This window comes from Lithobates pipiens, unplaced genomic scaffold (genome assembly GCF_037356315.1).
Source record: "Lithobates pipiens isolate NorthernLeopardFrog02 unplaced genomic scaffold, aLitPip1_a1.2 Scaffold_27, whole genome shotgun sequence".
Classification (NCBI taxonomy): Eukaryota; Metazoa; Chordata; class Amphibia; order Anura; family Ranidae; genus Lithobates; species Lithobates pipiens.
In genome coordinates this window covers 47698822-47719435 of record NW_027507788.1, presented here as the reverse complement: position 1 = coordinate 47719435, position 20614 = coordinate 47698822, and the positions used below count along the sequence as shown (strand labels likewise).

Sequence of the window (20614 nt, the reverse complement as noted above, 5' to 3'; positions counted from 1 at the left end):
TCTACATGTATTTGTAAAGGATATGAAATATATGAACAGGGTTTCTTCTGAACAAAACAAAATACAAATCCTCTCTGCATTTTACAGTATATTTTATTTCAAGTGTATTTTTTTTTTGCAATACACAATGTAACCACCTGTAAATTATTAATATATTCTAACAGGTTCACCTGTGCTGTCTGGGTATTACAGCGTCCGAAGATCTTTCCTTCCTGAATCTGAGTTCCATGGTGCCAAGCAATACTCAAATGACATCTACTCATCACCTTTGGGGTCAAAGTCGATAGGATGTGATTCAGCAACCATCCAAAGCTACCCATCCCTGCTTGAGCCTTATTTCTCTGACTCTATAGGTGACTACCGAAGTACATCAGTAACATCTGCTGGCAGCTCTCTATTCAGTGCTTCATCGCTGCCACCTCTCCTACCTCATTTCTCTGGTGACCCATCACATTATCTGTTAGTAAGTAATTCTAAATTATACTACTCTACTACTACTAAATTAAAGTGACTCAATCAATAATAATACTTTCCGAGCTCTCTAAATGTAATTTCCCCCCCGCAGCACTTCAATAATATCAAAATGTAATTTAAAATTTGATAAAGACACAGAAAATATCACAGCCTGTGCTATTAGTCATACAATACAATAAATTAAAAAAAAACAGACATAACCCCTTGTTGCAATCTGCACAGAAAAGTCTGTATATTGGGAATCACTGCAGAAGTTTGAATAATTGGGAAAGTGTAACCCACACCTGAAAAAAGGATTAGGCACAGAGATCACATAAGTGTGAATTATCTCTCCTAGAGATGTAAAATTTCCCCAAATTCTGAAACCATGGGGGAAAAAATTATTTCCCCTGTTTTTGCAAAAAAAATAAAAATTAAATTTTCAGAAATGACATAAAATAAAAATTCAGTGTGGAGTTGTTGTACAAATTGAAAATCATTTTGTTACACTGGGAAGGCGAAATGCACTGTATACAAAGGTATTATGTTTGGAATAAAGGTACAGCTTATTCAGTAAATACATAAATTTGATTTTTTAAATAGCTTTTTTGTTTCAAATGGAATAACAAGGACTGTATATGTTGGGAACATTTCACCTATACATGAGAACGGGTAACCACCCCCCATCCCTCATAATAATGTAAAAGCTTGCTGCCAATATGACTTAAAATTATTGACCATGCTGATCCAGAAGCATATATTGCTCTGTTAAGGGCTTGATGTATATTCTACTGATTGCCAGGTGTCATTTTCTCTATTGATCAAGGTATTGTGTATTTTGGGATGCCATGGTTTGTGACATTTCCTTACCTGAACTTGCTGCTGGTGAAGAAACACTTTGTGATGATCCAGAAGCAGCAGAAAGCATGTTTCTGGAATGAGCACTTTGGAGAGAAAAGCTACTTGCACTTTCATTATGGTCATACAATTTCAAGTCTCATTTAAAGTGGGGTTCCACCCTAAAGTGGAACTTCCGCTCATCGGAACCCTCCACCGCTCCGGTGTCACAGTTGGCACCTTGCACCCATTTCTGGTCATAGACTCCCACGGGAGTCTATGCTGTTTTCTGTCTGGGCGCTCTGTCTGCTGGGACACACACGGGTTCCAGAGACAGCGCGGACTATTCTGCAATGCTTCACTTCCTGATGCCGACATCGCTGGACCCTGGGACAGGTGAGTGTCCATTTATTAAAAGTCAGCAGCTGTAGTATTTATAGCTGCTGGCTTCTAATATTTTTTTTGTAGGTGGAATCCCTTTTTAACGTCTTTAGGGCACCTCTGGCATGCCAGGATGTGTTTTGTCATCCTTGTAGCATTTGGAAAATGTTTTTTTTTTCTCGTAATTGCAAATTGCAGCTTTGCTCTCAACAGAAATTGCACGGTGGAAATGTTTCCAAACTCTAGATGTTGGTCTCACCATTTTACTAAGAGGAGGAAAAGAAAAAACTATTTGCTGACCAGACTATAGGTGAACACTATGCTGTGATGGTGGAGAGCATTAACCACTTCAGCCCTGGAAGAGTTTTATCCCCTTCCTGACCGGAGCACTTTTTGCAATTTGGCACTGCGTTGGTTTAACTGACAATTGCGCAGTCATGCAATGCTATACTTAAACTAAATGTGCGTCTTTTTTTTCCTACAAATAGAGCTTTGTTTTGGTGGTATTTGATCACCTCTGTGGTTTTTATTTTTTGCGCTATAAACAAAAAAAGAGCAACAATTTTGAAGAAAAAAACAATATTTTTTACTTTTTGCTGTAAAAAATATCCCCCATTTTTTTTTCTTTAAAAACCTAAATTTCTTCATCAGTTTAGGCCGATATATATTCTTCTACATATTTTTGGTAAAAAAAAATCGCAATAAGCGCATATTGATTGGTTTGCGCAAAAGTGTATAGTGTCTACAACTATGGGAAAGATTTATGGCATTTTTCTAGCTTTTTTTTTTTTTAACTTTGTTTACTAGTAATGGCGGTACTGTGACATTGCGACACACAGATCGGATACTTTTGACACATTTTTGGGACCACTGACATTTATAAAGCGATCAGTACTATAAATATGCACTGATTACTGTGCAAATGTCACTGGCAGGCAAGGAGTTAACACTAGGAGGCGATCAAGGTGTTAAATGTGTGTTTCCTCAGTGTGTTCTAACTGTGGGGGGATAGGACTGACTAGGTGAGGAGACATATCGTTGTTCCTACTTAGTAGGAACAAGCGATATGTCTCCTCTGCCCTGACAGCACAGGGATTTGTGTGTTTACATACACAAATCCCCGTGCTTGTGCTCGTGCATGCGATCACGCGTGGCCTGCTCCGATCATGCCCGACTCTGGTGGTGCACACATGCCCTCTGGCAGCCACTTAAGGGAAGGACGTGCCCATACGGGAGAGCAAAATTAGGCTCACTTCTGCATAGAAACCAATCAGCTTCCACGTTTTATTGCTAAAACGTAATTAAACAATCTGAGGTTAGAAGCTGATCGGTTTCTATGCAGAAGTAAGCCTGATTTTGCACTCTCCAGCTTTAGTAAATAAGCCCAAGTGTATCGCAAGAGTCACACTTGGTTCTATAAATTTAGGCAATTACATACTATAGAAGACATGCTTTGTTCATTTTTAATTTCAGAGGTTTACAACTACTTTAAAGTGGTTGTAAACCCTTACAAACCACTTTGACCTACAGGTAAGCCTAGATTAAGGCTTACCTGTAGGTCCAAGAAATATCTCCTAAACCTATATGGTTTAGGAGATATTTGCCCGAAAACAGGCACCGCTGTCTACGGCGCATGCGCCGTAGACAGCGGCGCGCAGGCGCACTGAGCGCAGAATTCTCAACGACGGAGCGTGTCAGCTCCCGTGCGCATGCACAGGAGTGACGTCATCGCGGCTTCGCCGAATGACAGCAGCGGAGCTGCGAGACCCCACCAAGAAGATGGATGCGGCGGACTACAGGGGACAGCGGCGACTTTGCTGGCTCCTGTGTCAGGTAAGTGACACATAATGGACACATAATGGACTACTATGCGATGCATAGTAGTCCATTATGCTTTGCCTTTGCAGGGAATGAAAGAGGAAGTAAACTCATCAGGGTTTACTTCCTCTTTAACCACTTGGGATCCGCGCTATTGCCAAATGACGGCATTAGCGCGGACCTACTTTTCCGGGACTACATCTATTGACGTCGTCCCGTGCACGAGCGACCTGCTCTGTGATCGGAGTCCATGAGACTCGCCTGATCACCGATCCGTGCAAGGGGTCGATCCCGACCCCTTATCACGTGATCAGCTGTCAGCCAATGACAGTTGATCATGTGATAGAACGGAGCCGGTAAACGGCTATTATTCCTCCTCGCGCTGACAGCACGAGGAGAAAAAAAAAAGCCGATCACCGGCGGCCGTGATCAGGACATCAGTCCCGATCACGGCCAGCAATACAAGCGACCACCTGCCCCCTGCCAGTGCCCACCTGCCCCCTGCAGTGCCATCCTGAATAAAAGTAAGTGCCCCCCGTCAGTGCCACCCAGCAGTGCCCATAGTGCCCACAGTGCCACCCTCAGTGCCACCCACAGTGCCACCCACAGTGCCACCCAGCAGTGCCACCCAGCAGTGCCACCCACAGTGCCACCCACAGTGCCCACAATCTGCCTCAAAGGTGCTGCACCCCAGTGCCGCCCATCAGTGCCCAGCAGTGCCGCCCATCAGTGCCCAGCAGTGCCGCCCATCAGTGCCCAGCAGTGCCGCCCATCAGAGCCACCTATCAGTGCCACCTATCAGTGCCCATCAGTCCCATCTATCAGTGGTACCTATCAGTGCCCATCCGTGCCACCCATCCGTGCCACTTATCCGTGCCACCCATCCGTGCCATCTTATCTGTGCCCATCTTTGCCCATCAGTGCCGCCTTATCTGTGCCCATCGGTGCCGCCTTATCTGTGCCTATTAGTGCCGCCTTAACTATGCCTATCAGTGCCCACCAGTGCAGCCTATCAGTGCCCACCAATGCAGCCCATCAGTGCCCACCAATGCAGCCCATCAGTGCCGCCTAATCAGCGCACTTCAATGAAGGAGAAAAATGACCCGTTTGCAAAATTGTATAACAAACTATTAAAACATGATTTTTTTTTTTTTGCATCTTTTTTTGTTTGTTTAGCAAAAAATAAAACTCCGAGCTGTAACTAAATACCACCAAAAGAAAGCTCTATTTGTGGGAAAAAAATGATAAAAATGTCATTTGGGTACAGTGTTGTATGACCGTGCAATTGTCATTCAAAGTGCATCAGCGCTGAAAGCTGAAAATTGGTCTGGGACTGAGGGGGGTTTAAGTGCCCAGTAAGCAAGTGGTTAATATTTTATAAATCTTTTGAGGCATTATTATGATTTACAGCAGCTATAACACAATGGTAATATGCAGATGGAGCACTCACTTACATTTAGACCTCAAATGCGGAAGGCAGATTGCTAAAAGAGAATGAAAATGATTCAAACACTGGACTGCTACAGTACCATGGCACGAGTTTGCATGTTCTCCCAGTGCCTGCAAGGGTTTCCTCCGAGTACTCTGGTTTCCTCCCACACTCCAAAGACATGTTTATAGGTTAATTGGCAACTGTCTAAATTGACCTTAGTATGTGTTTTTTTTTATGTAAGTTAGAGACCTTAGATTGTAAGCTCCTTGAGGGCAGGGACTGATGTAAAATGTACAATATATATATATACATACTGTATATATGTAAAACTATGTAAAACCCTGTATAAGTTTCCAGCATTACATAGGTGCCTGTAATAATAATAATAATAATAATAATAATAAATATAAATATATATATAAAAATATATATATATATATATATATAAATATATATATATATATATATATATATATATATATATATATATATATATATATATATATATATATATATATATATACATATATATATATATATATATAGAAAGGCCAGTATGGTGGCCTGAAATTATGGGAGGAGCCCGGTGGAGTATATAACCAGCCGTCCGCCCGTCTTCCTCGTCGGTTCCGGTGCGCGATACCTGATACGTCAGATATCAAGGGCCGACTATCCTAGACCAGACGCAGTGAGCCCGTTCGCGTTGTTCGTCTCCGTCTTGACCGTCTTCCCGTTCATCAGCGTCCGTAGGTTTCGCCGTCGGAGTGTCGTCTTACCCATCGAATTTGTCGCTACACGTCGGGCCGCCTGTCGCAGGTAGGGCTTCGGCACCCCCTTTTCGGTTTATGTATTACGATGTCCCTTCAACGTTCCCTGAACTCACGAACCGCTCGGATGTTACTGTGGCTCTCGTACTCATGTCACTGTTTCTACTTTTGATGTAGTCGTTATCACCTTCGGTTGATCACGCCACGTCAGGCGATTCATTCGCAGGTACGACATTCGAAACCGTTCGACTCCCCGAGCATTTCTGTTTAGTATCGGTCGAATCGTTCGACTCACAGCCGACTGCTTGTTACGACAAAGCAAGCAGTCCGCACGTATCGGTTGGTATCTGCTCCAGTTCGGATATATCTCGTCATTCATGCAGTTGTGTTATGTATCTTATTTCATCTCATTCAACTCATTTCAGTCCCACTCATTTCTACCGTTTCAAAACATTTCTGTCACTAGCCGCGCTCCGGCGCGAATCCTGTCGCACCTCTGGTGCACCGATTCGCTTTGAAGTGCCCCAGGGTTCGGCCTCATTTCTGTACATGCTCCAGAGACTGAGTCACTCGCAGGTTCACGCACGGTCCCTGATTCTTGTCTTTGTCATGGCATACCATTTCTGTCACTTATTACGCTCCAGTTCGAATCCTGTCGCATTCCTCTATGCACCGATTCGTCCTGGTGTGCCCAGCTGCTACGCCTCATTTCGGTACATGCTCCAGAGACGGATTCTTTCCGTAACCGCCAGTCCAGTCGTTGAATCCGGCCTCTGTCATGGGATATCATTTCTGTCACTTATTACACTCCAATTCGAATCCTGTCGCATTCTTGTATGCACCGATTCGTCCTGGTGTGCCCAGCTGCTACGCCTCATTTCGGTACATGCTCCAGAGACGGATTCTTTTCCGTAACCGGCAGTCCAGTCGTTGAATCCGGCCTCTGTCATGGGATATCATTTCTGTCACTTATTACACTCCAATTCGAATCCTGTCGCATTCTTGTATGCACCGATTCGTTCTGGTGTGCCCAGCTGCTACGCCTCATTTCAGTACATGCTCCAGAGACGGATTCTTTGTTGTAACCATCAGTCCAGTCGTTGAATCTTGTCTCTGTCATGGCATATCATTTCTGTCACTTATTACGCTCCAATTCGAATCCTGTCGCATTCCTTACGCACCGATTCGTTCTGGTGTGCCCAGCTGCTACGCCTCATTTCAGTACATGCTCCAAAGACAGGATTCATCTATTTGGTTCAAGGGCTCGTCCTCTGATTCTTGTCTTTGTCATGGGTTTTTCATTTCATTTCACCTATCACGTTCCGGTACGAATAGTCACATCTGTGTACTAAATTCGTTTCGGCGTGCCCCAGGAATGGCCTCATTTCAGTACATGCTCCAGAATCCGTTTCGTGCTCAGTCGCAAGTTGTGGCATGGCGATCCGGATCTCTGTCATGGCAGGTTCTCTCATTTCACTGTCACATACCGCTTCCCGGCTTGGGTCCAGTTGATTCTTCAATGTTGGACGCCTGCCCGGGGCCTTTCTCCTCGGCCTCATTTCATTGTAGATTGCCTTCAAAAGGGAAACACAGCTTCGTTTAGGCGTGTCTCGCTGTTTTCTCCACATACAAGCGTAGACTTCTTGCAATCGTTGCAAGTACACATCCAAGCGTAGACTTCTTGCAATCGTTGCAAGCACGCATCCAGACATAGACTTCTCGCAATCATTACAAGCACGCATTCGAGCATAGACCTCTTGCACTTATTACTAGCACGCATTCGAGCATAGACCTCTTGCAATCGTTGCAAGCACGCATTCGAGCATAGACCTCTTGCAATCATTGCAAGCACGCATTCGAGCATAGACCTTTTGCATTCATTACAAGCACGCATTCGGGCATAGACCTCTTGCAATCGCTGCAAGCACGCATTCAAGCATAGACCTCTCGCGGTCATTTCAAGCATGCATTCGAGCATAGACCTCCTACACTCATTACAAGCATGCATTCAAGCATAGACCTCTTGCAATCGTTGCATGCAGGCATTCGAGCATAGACCTCTTGCAATCATTGCAAGCACGCATTCGAGCATAGACCTTTTGCATTCATTACAAGCACGCATTCGGGCATAGACCTCTTGCAATCGCTGCAAGCACACATTCAAGCATAGACCTCCTACACTCGTTACAAGCATGCATTCAAGCATAGACCTCTTGCAATCGTTGCAAGCACGCATTCGAGCATAGACCTCTTGCAATCATTGCAAGCATGCATTCGAGCATAGACCTTTTGCATTCATTACAAGCACGCATTCGGGCATAGACCTCTTGCAATCGCTGCAAGCACGCATTCAAGCATAGACCTCTCGCGGTCATTACAAGCACGCATTCGAGCATAGACCTCCTACACTCATTACAAGCATGCATTCAAGCATAGACCTCTTGCAATCGTTGCATGCAGGCATTCGAGCATAGACCTCTGGCGATCATTGCAAGCACGCATTCGAGCATAGACCTCTTGCACTCATCACAAGCACGCATTCGAGCATAGTTCTCTTGCAATCATGGCAAGCACGCATTTGAGCATAGACCTCTTGCAATCGTTGCAAGCAGGTGTCCAGGCACAACTTGTTGCAATCATTGCTGGCAGGCACTTCTGGCTTGCTCAATAGATTGCTTTAGGGAAAACCTGGATACCTTCCTAAATGTACGTTGTATTACGGGGTACTTATATTTATAGGTATAGTTGATCCGGGGAAAATCCGATTGCCTCTCGAGGGGTCAGGAAGGAATTTTTTCCCCGGCTGTAGCAAATTGGCCTATGCTCTGTTGGGGTTTTTTTGCCTTCCTCTGGATCAGCTGCGGGCGTAGAATTGGGTGTGTCGGGTTGTGTGATACCTTATTTATTTTGATTTGGTTGGACCGGATGGACTTCTGTCTTTTCCGGCCTGGCTACCCATGAAGCCTACCATAATTCCTTGCAGTCGTTGCAGGCACGAGTCCTGGCACAACTCCTTGCATTAGTTGCAGGCACGCATCCTAGCATAACATCTTGCAGTCATGGCAAGCACGCATCCTGGGTAACATCTTGCAAACATCGCAAGCACGCATCCAAACATGCATTCAAGCACAACTCCTGTAGTCTTCGCAGTGCACATGCGGTAACACGAATGGCTCACAGTCACTACGTATACATCTCCAGTGACAAACTCCCGGGCAATTGTCGCAAGCACATGTTTAAACACAACTTTTAGTCACGCCAAGGCTCGTGACTTAGCATAACTTCTTGCAATCATTCGTTGGCAAGCACGTTCTCAGTGGCACACAAACTGGCTACACGTCATTTTCAGCAGCACTTAATTGGCCTCTCGTCTCCCGTGGCTTTCTTACAAACCACTCACTGTTGTCTGTCTATCCGTCTCTTCCTTAGGACAGTTGAGTTCAGCTTCCGTCCCGCACCAGGATCATGTTGTCGCACGCAACTGGCTTCTTCCTGTAGCACGCCCAGGCTATTTCTAGCCAGCGTTCAGCATTTCTTATCCTGACAGTGCACGGAGAGCCATCTGTCGTTACGGCCCATACAGCAAGATCCCCACCTCGGGGCATCCAGAGGCATCAGCCCATAGCCAACGGCAAACGCTCGCCATCACAACTGCCATCTTTAGGGGCATATTATATCCTCGCATATTCTCCAGTCTAGTCGTCCAAAAGACACCTACAGTCCCTACACGGCATGTTGAGTTCGCTATGCGCATCATCCCTCAGGGTCGCGCCTTGTGTCACGCCTATTGGTTTTACTGTCCCGCGGCAATAGCAGTCCTTGCTATGCGGGAGGAATTCCTATCGTCTGGGAATGGCGTCTCCCTGTTCATTCCCTCCGTGTATTCCCTTTCGCCCCAGGTGATGACCGACGCAGCGGCCTCCATGGGCTTGCGGCTGTTTTTTGGCCACCTCCGGCTCGCAGCTCCCTGGCCTCCCCAGTTACTGGCAATTCCTGGCTGCGCCAAGGCGTCCTCTCTGTTGATTATGTCCTTCCTACGTCAACTGGTCCAGCTCTTGTTGTTGTTTCAGTTCAACATCTATTGTTCCTTTATCCACGGTAAGTTCAATCAGGCAGCGGACGCCCTCTCCCGCTGTAACCTTGTCTCTTTTCCGATCAGGTACCCGGAGCCGGACCAACATCAGCAGCTATCCCGGACTGGTCTCAAGTAACCCTGGATTAGCCCCTCACCTCCTAGCGGCTACCCAACTTATCGATCACCCCCTTTCCCGCAATACCCTCAAGGCCTATCAGTCAGCCTGGAGGGCCTTTAACCGCTTGATCACGTATCACAGCACAGTGACGTCCCGTGTCAAGCGAGTCGTAGCCTTCATTTCCTACTGCCACTCGCAGTTGGTGTTATCCGTTAATACGATCCGGCTATACCTGACCGGTGTACAACATTTCACGTCCCTCCAGGACCCTACCGTACCCTCCTTATTTTCTTACCACACCGTCCGGGCTGTTATGCGCAGTGTCCAGAAGCGCCAGCCGATGGCCGGCACCAAACCACCGCCTTTCACAGGAGACGTTCTAGAACTATGTCAAATATCCTGGCCACTTCACCTTTCGGTCTCCACATGAGTGGCATTTACAAGCAGCCATACACCTGGCCTTCTACGGCTTCTTACGACCAAGCCAGTTTACTTGTAGTAGCCTCACAGCACGCATGCTGTACAAGCACCACCTGGTCCGATACGAAGACCATTTCATCTTACACTTAGCAGTCTCCAAGACGCAGCAGCTTGGCTCGGGTATGGACATACACTTCTATAAAACCAACAACCGCTGGTGCCCGGTCACTGTTCTCATCCGCTTGTTGACCCTTTTGGCCAACCAACCAGGAACTGGCCCGCTTCTGCCTTTTCACACGAAACCTCTCAACGCAGCCCAGTTCATGGAGCATGTCAGGATACTCCTGGGCATCCTTCACCTCAATCCTGCTCACTACTCCGGACATTCATTCCGTATCGAAGCAGCTTCTACTGCCTCCCGCCAAGGGGTCCCGGTCCATGTTATCAAAAAATTGGGTAGATGGAAGTCCTCCTGTTTTGCCCGTTACATACTCAAACTGCAAATAGAGATGGCCCAGGCCTTTGTCAAACTCACCCAGTGAAAGTCTTGTCTCAATAAAGTGCAACCCCTACCTGGATGTTTTGCCCCCTTATTTTGGCATACCGTACGTTAGACCAGGGCACACTTTCAGGTCCATTTCAAGGAAGCGAGTTTATGTTAACCTTGTTTGTCATCCTTATCCGTATCGGTCTGAGGGCTCTGGACCATAAATAGAAAGGCCAGTATGGTGGCCTGAAATTATGGGAGGAGCCCGGTGGAGTATATAACCAGCCGTCCGCCCGTCTTCCTCGTCGGTTCCGGTGCGCGATACCCGCCCACCCATCCCCTTTATCAGGGCATTTCTCTAAGCATACTCCTCAAGTGAGTACTCATTTCACCCATTTCATATTCATTTCATTTTAAGGTATGCCCCCTTATTTTGGCATACCGTACGTTAGACCAGGGCACACTTTCAGGTCCATTTCAAGGAAGCGAGTTTATGTTAACCTTGTTTGTCATCCTTATCCGTATCGGTCTGAGGGCTCTGGACCATAAATATATATATATATATATATATATATATATATATATATACATATATATATATATATATATATATATATATATATATATATATATATACAGTGGTGTGAAAAAGTGTTTGCCCCCTTCCTCATTTCCTGTTCCTTTGCATGTTTGTCACACTTAAGTGTTTCGGAACATCAAACCAATTTAAACAATAGTCAAGGACAACACAAGTAAACACAAAATGCAATTTGTAAATGAAGGTGTTTATTATTAAAGGTGAAAAAAAATCCAAACCATCATGGCCCTGTGTGAAAAAGTGATTGCCCCCCTTGTTAAAACATACTATAACTGTGGTTGTCCACACCTGAGTTCAATTTCTCTAGCCACACCCAGGCCTGATTATTGCCACACCTGTTCACAATCAAGGCATCACTTAAATAGGAGCTGCTTGACACAGTAAGGTCCACCAGAAGATCCTTAAAAGCTACACATCATGCCGAGACCCAAAGAAATTCAGGAACAATTGAGAAAGAAAGAAAGTAATTGAGATCTATCAGTCTGGAAAGGGTTATAAAGCCATTTCCAAAGCTTTGGGAATCCAGCGAACCACAGTGTGAGCCATTATCCACAAATGGCGAAGACATGGAACAGTGGTGAACCTTCCCAGGAGTGGCCGGCCGCCCAAAATTACCCCAAGAGCGCAGCAACTACTCATCCAAGAGGTCACAAAAGACCCCACAACAACGTCCAAGGAACTGCAGGTCTCACTTGCCTCAGTTAAGGTCAGCGTTCATGCCTCCACCATCAGGAAAAGACTGGGCAAAAATGGCCTGCATGGCAGAGTTCCAAGGAGAAAACCACTGCTGAGCAAAAAGAACATCAAAGCTCGTCTCAATTTCTCCACAACACATCTTGATGATCCCCAAGACTTTTGGGACAACATTCTGTGGACCGATGAGACAAAAGTGGAACTCTTTGGAAGGTGTGTGTCCAAGTATATCTGGCGTAGAAGGAACACTGCATTTCATAAAAAGAACATTATACCAACAGTAAAATATGGTGGTGGTAGTGTCATGGTCTGGGGCTGTTTTGCTGCTTCAGGACCTGGAAGACTTGCCGTGATAAAAGGAACTATGAATTCTGCTGTCTACCAAGAGATCCTAAAGGAGAATGTCCGACCATCTGTTCGTGTACTCAAGCTGAAACGAACTTGGGTTCTGCAGCAGGACAATGATCCTAAACACACCAGCAAGTCCACCACCGAATGGCTGAAGAGAAACAAAATGAAGACTTTGGAGTGGCCTAGCCAAAGTCCTGACCTGAATCCTATTGAGATGTTGTGGTATGACCTTAAAAAGGCCGTTCATGCTCGAAAACCCTCTAATGTAACTGAATTAGGACAATTCTGCAAAGATGAGTGGGCCAAAATTCCTCCAGGACGCTGTAAAAGCCTCATTGCACGTTATGGCAAACGCTTGGTTGCAGTTGTTGCTGCTAAGGGTGGCCCAACCAGTTATTAGGTTTAGGGGGCAATCACTTTTTCACACAGGGCCATGATGGTTTGGATTTTTTTTCACCTTTAATAATAAACACCTTCATTTACAAATTGCATTTTGTGTTTACTTGTGTTGTCCTTGACTATTGTTTAAATTGGTTTGATGTTCCGAAACACTTAAGTGTGACAAACATGCAAAGGAACAGGAAATGAGGAAGGGGCAAACACTTTTTCACACCACTGTATATATATATATATATATATATATATATATATATATATATATTACATATATATATATATATATATATATATATATATACATACATATATATATATAGTCTGCAGTGCCCCACCCCATCCCTAAAGAGTACCTCAATTACTTTTCTGGAAAAGCTATTTGATGACAACAGTTTTATCTAAAACTTTATTGGCATGTTGATGGGGTGGGGGGTCAGTCCAGGGATAGCAAGATTTAAGTAGACAGTTTTAAAGTGGCTTGCAATAGGTTGCAACTGTTCTATGTTACTAATCACTCTTATGAATATAAGGCTGCATTGTAAACTTTAGGGATCGATAGATAGATAGATATAATTTTGTATATGCATATTTATACTGTGTATATTTTATTCCTCAGAGAGACTCATGGGAACCGACTGTTTCTGATTCAATTAACCAGCTGGATGCCTTGTGCACAGATGCTTCACAAACTGTATCATCATCCACAAGCTGCATCTCATCTGAAAATGGAGCCACACACTACAGGAGTGCTAGTAGAGGGTCCTCCTCATCCCAGGGCACTCAGTCTTATTCCTTGCATCCTCTAGAAGATGTCCACTACTCTTCTACCTTTCCGGCTACCTCTTCCTATGCCTTTCCACCATTTATGACAGTGAACAATGAATTGACCCCAAAGATGGTTCATCACCTTTCTCAAGAGGACTCTGCAGAAACAAGTCCCATGCAAGATAGTTCTGCTTGGCCAAAGGAAGATACAAACACAGTATGGGGACCATATGAAATTAGAAGAAATTACTGAAATCTGTGTTATTCCTTCAGCCATCAAGAATTTGTCATCATAATACTTTTAGATCACATAACAGGATGTGATATGTTAGATTATGGTTAGATTATGAAAACAACACTAACAGGACAATGCTGTTGCTATTAGTATTCATACTTAATAAACATATTTGGGAGAACCTATAAAAATAAAAAAAGAAAGCAGATGTTTTAATTCAATATCAATTTTTATTTAACAGGGTATTGTTTCCAATTTTTCTTAGTTATGTATATCCACCACAGCTTTATCAGGGTCTGAGCACTACCTTTACTATTAAAAATGATTACATTTATCATCCATGTACACTGCTGCAACACCACTTTAGCTGTATAGGCTATCACCACATAGTTAATGCAGGAACTTAACCACTAATTTATAATACCATATCATGAAGACTTTGCTTTCTCCACATTGGCTGCTATAGTCCAGAGCAGTAGTCATTCAGATGCACAGGTGAATTATAAGACAGAGACATATTCTTCTACTACCTGTTGTTGAATGTCATCATTATTGTAGTAAACTGATCTCCCAAAGCACAGAGCATGACATAAACCCTGAGCCACACTGTGTACTACTCACAGAAAGTATGAGTAACAGCAGACATACATGTCTGAAATATTTTAAAAAAACATTGTAGTAACGTTAATAACCATCTCAGAACACCACATTTGGAATGTTTAGGTTAAACATTTTCATTGAGTTCTTAGTTATTCTTCCTCATACAAAGTACAGAAATACATTTAAATCACACAACCTGAAAATGAGCTCAGCAGGGGTAGGTTTCTATCACTTGATCCTATAGACCAGCCCTACTCAACCTTTTAACCTGTGGGGCACCCTTGAAAAGGCTTTCAGGTCTTGAAGAACCTCTACTATAAATGATTAAACCTACAGCTTATGGTACATTAGCATTATCAGTAAGTTGTAGAAAATTGGAAATAAAGAATGTGGTTTACACACTGTATTTGACACCCAGGGTAGATCATTTTCTACTACCTGCTCTAGGCAACCACATACTCAGTAGTAATCCAATAATGAAAAAAATGTGATTTTGCGTTACATTTAAGTCAGTGTAGTAGAGACCACTTATATTGGTGGTTTGTGGAAAATTGCTCCCTTGCATTGGTGATCAGGATAAGTGAGGGATTGGTTCACCAATGTTCACTGCAAAAGGAACCTCCAGCAACCCAAAGAGAATACCTAGGGCTCCACTGAAACCTGGTTGCGGAAGGCACAACCATTGATACCCAACACAGCACACTTCTGGTAGGATCATCTTTTACACAAACATTTTTGCTGATCCTAACAAGACTTAGAATATTGTTACAGTGTTAAATTTAACTTATAGGGAGATGTATGTTTGGAACAAAAAATGTAACTTATAGGGAGATGCTATATTTCTGCTGGTGATAGCAAGACAAATGTATACATCGAAAAGCCTCTCTTTTCTCTTTACTACCTGTAGATGCAAGACTACTGGTTCTAATGGTAAATCTGTCTCTGTTGCTCACTGCTAAAGCATGCATATATGCATATGTCAGATATACAATTGATTTTGTGATTGTCAGGCTTACTAAATGACAACAAACACAGTGGGTATAGAAAATATTCACCCCACACCCCCTTTTAAAATAATCAAATTTTGTTGCTTTGCAGCCTAAAATGAAGACAGACACAGTTTTTGAAAGATATAATGCCAACATGTCAGAAAAAAAAATCAAAAACAGAATCACTAAGTTGGAAAAAGGATCACCCCTTATGTTGGTATTTTGTTGAAATACCTTTTGCTTTAATTACAGCCTTTAGGCTGTTAGGATATGTCTCTACTAATTTTGCACATCTAGACTTTGCAATATTTACTCACTCTTTTTTGCAGAACTGCTCAAGTTCAGTTAAATGTGATGATGACCATTTGTGGACTGCAGTCTTCAAGTCATTTTACAGATTTTTAATGTGGTTTAAGTCTGGGTTATGACTGGGACATGCAAGGACTACCTTTTTCTCCTTCAACCACTGTGTAGTCAATTTTTATGTGTACTTTGGGTCATTGTCATGTTGAAAGATTAACCTTCTTCCCATTGACAACTTTCTGGCAGAGGGCAGCAGATTTTCCTCAAGAATCTGAGGTATTTTGCTCCATCCATTTTTCTTCTATCCTGAGAAGTGCTCCAGTCCCTGCTGCAGAGGAATACTCTCATAATGGGATATTACTGCCTCCATGCTATATTGTATTGTTATTTGGATGGTGATCTGTATTTGATTTCTGCCAGACATACTGTTTGGTGTTGAGGCCAAATTATTACATTTTAGTCGCACCCATTGAAAATCTGTGAAATGACTTGAAGACTGCGGTCCACAAATGGTCACCATAAAATTTAAATAAACTTGGGCAGTTCTGCAAAGAAGTATAAATATTGAAAAGTCTAGATATGCAAATTAGTAGCGACATAACTGTTTAAAGGCTGTAATTAAAGCAAAATGTGGTCCAATAAAATACTGACAAAAGTGGGGAGATCCTTTTTCCAACTCTATGATTCTGTTTTCGATTTTTTTTTTCTCCAACATCTTGGTGTTCAATCTTTCACTTGGATGTTATAAGTTGCACTAGTAAATACAGCTGAATAAAACAAAAACTGCTTACCTTAATTTATTGGCGTATAACACGCACCCCAAGTTTAGGAGGGAATTTTAAGGAAAAAAACTTTTAGGAGGGAAATTTAAGGAAAAAAAACTTACATTTAAACGCCCATCAATGCAGCCTTATCAGTGTCCATCTGAAGCCTTGTCAGTGTCATTTGCAGCCTTGTCATGCAGCCTGTCCATCATTGCAGCCTTGTCATTGCAGCCTTGTCATGCAGCCTGACTTTCATGCAGCCTGTCCGTCATGCAGCCTTGTCATGCAGCCTGTCCGTCATGCAGTTTGTCCGTCATTGCAGCCTTGTGCATCGTTGTTCCCTCAGTGAGTCAGGTTTTGTTTTTAAAAATGGCACCGCCGAGATGTCCTGTGTACCTAGGCGGCTTCTGGCCGCCTTCGGCCGCCTCGGCCGTACTCGGCGGCTTTCGGCCACCTTCGGCCGTACTCTGCGGCTTTCGGCCTCCTCGGCAGTGCTCGGCGGCTTTTGGCCGCCTTGGCCATACTCAGCGGCTTTCGACCGAAGGCGGCCGAAAGCCGCCCGGAGTGCAAAAATCGTGTGGAAATCGCATGGGATCAGTGTATAACACGCACCCGTGATTTTCCCCTGATTTTAAGTGGAAAAAAGTGTGTGTTGTACGCCGATAAATACGGTATGTCTTCATATCAGGCGTAAAACATCAAAATGTAATTATTTTAAAGGGGGTGGAATGATTCTTTTCACCATTGTATTTGTGGCCAAACATGGGTAAAAACATTGATCCAACCAGTTATATTATACTTATTTAGGTAATTCGAGGTATGTAAATACAGAACCACAATTGGTGGTTTCTAGTGTTATTTAGAGTAAAGACTAGTCGTTTCCAGAATTAAAATAATTAAACTATCTTTTTATGAAAATATATGACCTAGAATACATAGTTTTTTCCAGACTTCTATCAAGGTGTTTACCATGTTTTTTCTTTCATGTTTTTTGATATGCTATCTTCAGGTTTGATCCACGCAGAACCTGAAGGTCTGCTTGGGAGAATTAGGAAGTGGTTGTAATGATATGTATTACATATTTGGTATCAACTTCAGCTAGGTGTACAGTTACCTTGATCTTCAACTCCTTCTCTCATAATATAAGAATTTTAGTTTTATGGGAAAACTCAGTTGGAATTTTGTTTGTAAACTCGTGTCCCTTTCATGTTTAAAAACTATTAAAGGAATGTATGTTGGCTTTGCTAGGCTATCTATTTCATGTATAAATTTAGAATATTGTTGGACTAGTTTGCCCTTCATAGAACACATTTTATAATTTTTTTATCATGTTATCAAAACTCCCTAAAATAAATGTTAACCTTTTTTAATATTAAAATTTAATTACCTGAATTAGTACTTTAATAATATTGTAAAGTACTTATTTCAATATACATTTTTGTACTTTGACATAGCTTACACAATAAAATAATATTCATCTACATTGTGCATGGTTATAATTACCAAGTGCATTAATACAATGCGTAACTGTATTGGAGTGCCACAGGGTCTGTACTGAACAAAATACAGTGGATTACATGCCGTGAAATGAAAGTCATGCTGTCAAAACATTAATAAAGTTGTTATTAATCTAAAAAAAGCATTTTATGCACAGCTAGTATGTAGAGAAGCAATATAAAAGTATATGAATCCCTTGAAACAGTTTTTCTGCAGTTGTTTGCCAAAAAACGTGATCCTCATCTAAGTCACAACTGTTTGTGTGATAACACACAAACAATTCTAATTTCTCTTGTCCTTATTGAATACACCCATTAAACATTCACAGTGCTGTATGAAAAAGTAAGCGAACCCTTAACGTTAATATCCTGTTGAACCTGCGTTGGCAACAATGATTTCAAGCTAGCAGTTTTGGTAGCTCTGGATCAGACCTGTACAATATTCAAGAGAAATGTTTGACGATTTCTCTTTACAAAACTGCTTTAGTTTCAATGCATTTATAGGATGTCTGGGGTAAATTGTGCTCTTGAGGTCATTCCATGGCATCTATAAGGGGGTTAAGGTCTGGGCTCTGACTGAGCCACTCCAAAAGATACATTTCCGTTTTCTGTGGTGGATTTATTTTGATGCTTAGGGTGATTGTCCTATCGGACAGCCATCCTGACATTATCCTGTAGGATATTTTGGTAAACTTGGGAATTCATTGATTCAATCCAATGATGGCAAGTGGTTCAGGCACTGAGGCAGCAAAGCAAGCCAAAATCATGATGTTCCCTGCACCATATTTCACTGTTGGGATGATGTTGGTAAGCTGTGCACTTTTTGCACCTTACATAGTGCTGAGTATTCTACCCAAACAATTAAACTTTTTGTTTCATGTTTCATATTTTACTAAATATTTTCCAAGTAGTGTGCCCTTTGGCAAACTTCAGGTATGCAGCAATGTTTTTTTTGGAGAGCAGTGTCTTCCTACATGGACACACTGCCTGTTCAAAGACTAACAGTACATATGGTAGACTCAAAGAACGGGGGTGTTTTCCAGTTCTAGTTTTCAAGCCTTTAGCAGTAACTCGTAGGTTTTTTTTTACCAGAATATACTATTCTGCATTGTGCTTTGGGAGTCATCTTTGCGTGGGCACCCACTTCTAGGAAATGTAGCCACAGTAATACACTGCCTCCATTTATAATTTGTCTAACTGTTGACTGATGGATGCCTAAACACTTTGAGATTGCTATGTATCCCTTTCCAGTCTCATGCAGTTGAACTACTCTTGATAGTATGTCTTCAGATAGCACATTTTTGAGAGGCAATTTTCACATCAGCTGGTACTTCTTATGAACAGCAATCATAAAATGTTTGAGTGTCCAAACTGATTTCTTTTTTCTTTTTTTTTTTTTTTTTTGAAAGCAAGTAGCCATTTATTTAGTTTTGTTTTTAATGGTCACATGGGCTTCTGGCTGGTTAAGTGTAGTACAACAAATACATAATTCTATGTTCAACATAAAAAGATCTCCCTCATCACCCACTTTTAAAACTCATGTATTCCCTGTTATGTTTGTTTATGACTTGCAGCTAGGGTATAATGACTTCAAAGCAGGTTCTCATCCTTCTACTGTAAAGCGCTGAAAATAATCAGTGCAGTAGCACCAAATTTTTTTCTGGAGAAATTCTTCACTCTCAATCAAATTTCACAAAAAAAGGTTTATATTGTTGCATGCTCAGCATCCATGGAAATCATACAAGATAAAGTTCGTACAGCTTCTTTACACAGTATGCCAATGCAGCAAGTGCTATCGTGTTTTGTAGTCTTTTTCTATGAACGTCATCCTTTCTTACAAGCACGACTGGTGTAGAGGAGGTAAGAGTGTGTAGTGGAAGTCTTGATAGTTTATAGGCATCATACTCCACCTGATATTTGCAGCAAGGATCAAACTGCCAGGAGATTCCATAAAGAGTAGAGCAGGCCAAGCTGAGAATACCAGCTGGCAGATACATATATGGTGAATACTCAAAAGGCAAAACGAGTGGAGTGAGAAGGCACACTGTACCAGAAAGTACTGCTGTCTTGTGTAGGCAGTTCCCCACACTAATCCAGCGTGCAGTTTCATCTCCAATACGGGTTGGTTCAATCACTATATATTTGTATTGAGCTTTGAGAGCTTGCTCCAGTTCGTACTCAAACTGGTCTTGTGCATTTTCACCATTGTAGATCTCGTGCACGATGTACCACTCACATGTGGAAAAGGGAACCCTATCTCTTCTCCCCACACCAGCGCGCCTCCTTCCCCAAGTGGCCATCTTGGAGACTCGCCTCACTCCCGCCTCCTTGTGTTCTGCCCCAAACTGATTTCATTAATTGCACTCCAGGTTTGCAAACCACTGATGCAATTAGCTTTCATTAAAGTAATTAGTCTGTCAATGGGTGTGTTCAATAGGTAGGTGAGAAATTAGAACTGTTTGTGTGTTATCAAGTTAAGCACATTGTGTTTTTCTATTGTTGTGATAAGGATCAGATCACATTTTATTGCAAATCCCATTAGATGTCAATCTTCTAAACAACATCTGTACTCTGTACAGGGTTCGTGCTTTGAGCCAGTCAGATCTCTATTGCTGTGCACAGTGATGACAAGTTAA

The 20614-nt window shown here is 42.6% G+C and overlaps 1 protein-coding gene and 1 pseudogene across 1 annotated transcript in view; one reads left to right on the top strand and one right to left on the bottom strand.

The window, feature by feature from the left end:
• The window catches only part of POU2AF2 (POU class 2 homeobox associating factor 2), a 178105-nt gene extending 162516 nt beyond the window's left edge, over positions 1-15589 (top strand). Inside the window, exons 4-5 of the mRNA XM_077456946.1 lie at positions 165-463; positions 13443-15589. Coding sequence (XP_077313072.1) covers positions 165-463; positions 13443-13844 — 701 coding nt within the window. The 3' untranslated portion in view covers positions 13845-15589. The remainder of the gene's footprint in view (positions 1-164; positions 464-13442) is intronic.
• A 4072-nt stretch (positions 15590-19661) lies between these two features.
• On the bottom strand, positions 19662-20327 carry LOC143933860 (transmembrane protein 11-A, mitochondrial pseudogene; annotated as a pseudogene).
• Positions 20328-20614: the final 287 nt, after the last annotated feature.